General features: G+C 40.3%; 1 protein-coding gene across 1 annotated transcript in view; it reads left to right on the forward strand.

Moving 5' to 3' along the window:
• Positions 1–1586: 1586 nt before the first annotated feature.
• The window catches only part of LOC102205682 (ornithine decarboxylase-like), a 5047-nt gene continuing 3099 nt past the window's right edge, over positions 1587–3534 (forward strand). Inside the window, exons 1-5 of the mRNA XM_005750855.1 lie at positions 1587–1686; positions 2727–2854; positions 2970–3143; positions 3231–3403; positions 3495–3534. Of these exons, the coding sequence (XP_005750912.1) occupies positions 1650–1686; positions 2727–2854; positions 2970–3143; positions 3231–3403; positions 3495–3534 (552 nt within the window). The 5' untranslated portion in view covers positions 1587–1649. The remainder of the gene's footprint in view (positions 1687–2726; positions 2855–2969; positions 3144–3230; positions 3404–3494) is intronic.

Raw genomic sequence — 3534 nt, forward strand, 5'->3', positions numbered from 1 at the left:
AAAAAAAAAAGACAAACCAATGTCGTGTCTACACATAACAGACATCTTGGCACAGAACTCATTTTAAATTGTATGTTTAGGCCCTTTAGTGGCAGCCTGTTGCAGAAACTCACCTATTCAGTTAAATCTACAAAAATTCCAAAGATAACAGTTTAACAGGCATAAAGTTGTATTTTACACCAGCAAAGTGATTCTCAACAAGCTATTAGCCCAGATCTCGGTGTTCAGTATGTCCTTTACAGAGCATGTTGCTCTGTAAGGCTGGAAAAGAGCTACTGTATCAATCAAGTTAAGCCTCTCTGTAGTCAGGCAAAAATATAAAAATGTTAATACCACAGTCCTGTCATTAAGACGTGAGAGACTGTTGATGTTTAGAAGTACCAAAGATGGTTTTAGTTTTATTTCTTTCAGCCTCGGTGGTGTGTTTAAGACACAGAGAATTGTGACACTTTTAAAAACTGCAGACCCTCCTACTTATCAGCACAGAGGTCTGATGGATGTGATTCATCATTAGTCAGTGATTTCATAGCTGTTAATTAGGCAGCTTTACAGGATGTGTTACCTGGTCTCGTGGTCTCATTCCTCATCTGATGCATTGACTTCAGGCTGAAAAATTGGACTAGCTGACTGAAAACAGCTCAGATTAGTTGCAGCAGCGTTTCCCACTAAATTTAGTCTATTTTGGTCAGGGGAGAGGCATCTGCACACCTGTATGTGTATGCTAGTAATGGAGTGGAACTTCTAATACTATCAGATCCCCACTCTGGGCTACATGGTTTCAATATCTGCAGCTTTATTTTTACAGGTTTGCTTTTAGTTGGAGTAAAGCATCATCTTACAAGTTGATGTTTTCTGGGGGGGTTTTAAGATACAGCCTTTTTTTGTAGAAGCAGATGTATGCAATAGATTAAGTTGTTGCTCCTCATTCACTTACTGTCTCACAAGCACTCTGGGCTGAATAGCAGCCTGTTTCTGGAGTAATTTCCTCATTGTTATTCACAGGAAGTGCAATAGCTCTCCCCAGGCAGTTGAGTATTTATTTACTTTTTTGCAACATAATTGGTAATCATTAGTGAGTGTCTCGTCCTGTGGACTGCAGCTGGTTCTTCTGGTGAATTTTGTTCTCTGAGCATAAGGCGAGGGCTTTGCCTGCTAGTAAAACGAGTCGGAGTGCACTCCAGTTGCTGTAAGCACACACAGCGGCTCTTATCACCAGCAACGTCCTTTCACACAGAGATGAGGTCAGTTTGACACAGATTCAGATATGCTCGCTATGCAGGTGGAGTGGCCAGTGCAGGACTTCTAGGGACCATAATAAAAATATAGAAACCTGAGAAATGCTGTTTTGCTGTAAGAGCACGCCACTGTTTGTGCCAGGTGCTCAGGGAGTAAGTATGCACCCAGAGGACAGGCCATTGTGGGTCTGGGTGCTCAAGGTCAAAATGTCTTTATTGCACATGTTCACACAGGATTCCCAGCACAAACTTATTTTCACTGCCTGTTTATGCTGGCCTTCTGTGGCATATTTGATAAAAAAGAATATGATAAATGTGCTGCTGCTTCTTTCTTTCTTCTTTTCAGATTTAGCAACAGGAGAAAAATCTAAAAATACCAGCTTCTCTGGAAATTTTCTGGACTTGTCTAAGAAGATGACTTTGAACAGGCTATCAGCCAAATATGAGTCAGGTAAAGTTGTAAAACGTGAGGGGCTCCTGATTTTCATCTCCCAGCGTAGTCATTGCATCATCACTTTTTCATAAAGTTATTGAAGTCTGTGGTACCCGGCAGTCTTCAGATGTCCATTAGCCCATCGCTATTGTACCATTGCAGACGTCAGTGTTATACTACTGTGTATTTATACCTAGCCCAGCAGATGATTTCTCTTGATGATACTTTAAAGATGTAACAGGTTTTCAGGTCACCTTATACAAACATGAAAAGCATAGCTTTAAAAGTAAGACATGAAGATTTTATTTTATTTAAAGAATAGTTCAAAGGCCAAAATAATGTCATTTTTAACATCCTTGTATCATTCCCTCTATGCCTATGTTGTCATCATACTTATAAGAATCATAGTTATAAGGCTTTATATTAATTTTTGACTGATAAATCATTCGAGTTGATCTTGATGACCTTGGTGGATTATAATAGATTGCAGGAGTGCTGAGTTGGGTCATGTTAACAAAGTTTTACATTACATTGAAAACTTGCTGCTGTCATGTTTAGAGACAGAATGGCACGCACACATGGAAGCACTACTGAAACGTACCCTCACGGGCTTTTCCCTAGTGTAGTTAGTTTAGAGACATATTGACATTGCACAGGAAAAAAAAAATAGTATTGCAGGTTTTGTAAAGTAAATACTACTGATGTTCTTTGTTTTGGGGTTTTTTTTTTGTTTGTTTGTTTGTTTTTTTCCTTAAAGGTAGGTGGAGAAAAGTCTGTTCTCAGCTAATAAAACACAGCACACTGAGTATCTGTTGGACTGAATCCTTGTCAAGTGTGCCTGCATAGCTAGAAAGCCCTGCAAACACACTCGGGCCTGTTTGAAAATAGCTTATATAGCTTTGTTGGTTTCTTTTTTCCACTGTATGGAGAACATTTCATCCTATGGTAAGAAAACAGGGGGGAAAACTTAATTTGATGTTTTGGTTTTTGTGAATGAAGTTGATTCTTGTTTACAAATCTAGACATTTTTGCCTTTTCCTGCTCCATGTCTCCTCCAGCACCTGAAACTACAAATGGATCAGTCATGCATGGTTTGTCTCTTGAGAGGAATCCCATTGAAATATTAGAGACTGGAAGGAGCATCAGTGACATCATTGATGGCAAGATTAGACAGCTGTATTTGGTGGTGAGCATCAGAGGCATCGTATCATTCAAATTCCTTAATTTTGTCCAAATGTTCTGAGATGGCTCTCAAAATATTGCATGATTATGAAGAGGTCTCCAAAAAATGCATCTTCTAGGGCAGCGAGGAGCCTTTTTATGTCGTAAATCTTGACAATATATTAGAGAGGCACCTGCAGTGGATCAGTCTGTTGCCTCGGGTGAAACCCTTCTATGCAGTGAAGTGCAACAACACAACAGCAGTTTTGAAGATGCTAAGTGCTCTGGACACCGGATTCGACTGTGCCAGCAAGGTACTGATGGAATATCTTAAAATAATGAGGATTAGTTTGTGTTCTTGAGAGTCAGCTCTTGTATAAAAACATCTTGGTCCCACACAGGCTGAGATCGAGCTGGCCCTGTCGCTTGGCGTGAAGCCCGATGACATCATATACGCCCACACAACCAAACCGCTGTCCCACATCAGATACGCCTGCGCTCACAGAGTGAATCTGATGACTTTTGATAATGAGGAGGAACTCTTAAAAATCTCTCTTGTCCATCCCCAAGCCAAGTAAGTGAGCAACCGCTACTATGTTTCAGCATTTGGTGCAGCTTCCTTTGAGAGGATTGATTTGCAATAACACCTTTGAATCACTTTGCAGGCTGGTAATACGAATTGCAGTGGACGACTCCAAATCGATG

The sequence above is a fragment of the Pundamilia nyererei genome, unplaced genomic scaffold, assembly GCF_000239375.1.
Source record: "Pundamilia nyererei isolate P.nyererei 1_Seehausen unplaced genomic scaffold, PunNye1.0 scaffold00290, whole genome shotgun sequence".
In the NCBI taxonomy this organism is placed as follows: domain Eukaryota; kingdom Metazoa; phylum Chordata; class Actinopteri; order Cichliformes; family Cichlidae; genus Pundamilia; species Pundamilia nyererei.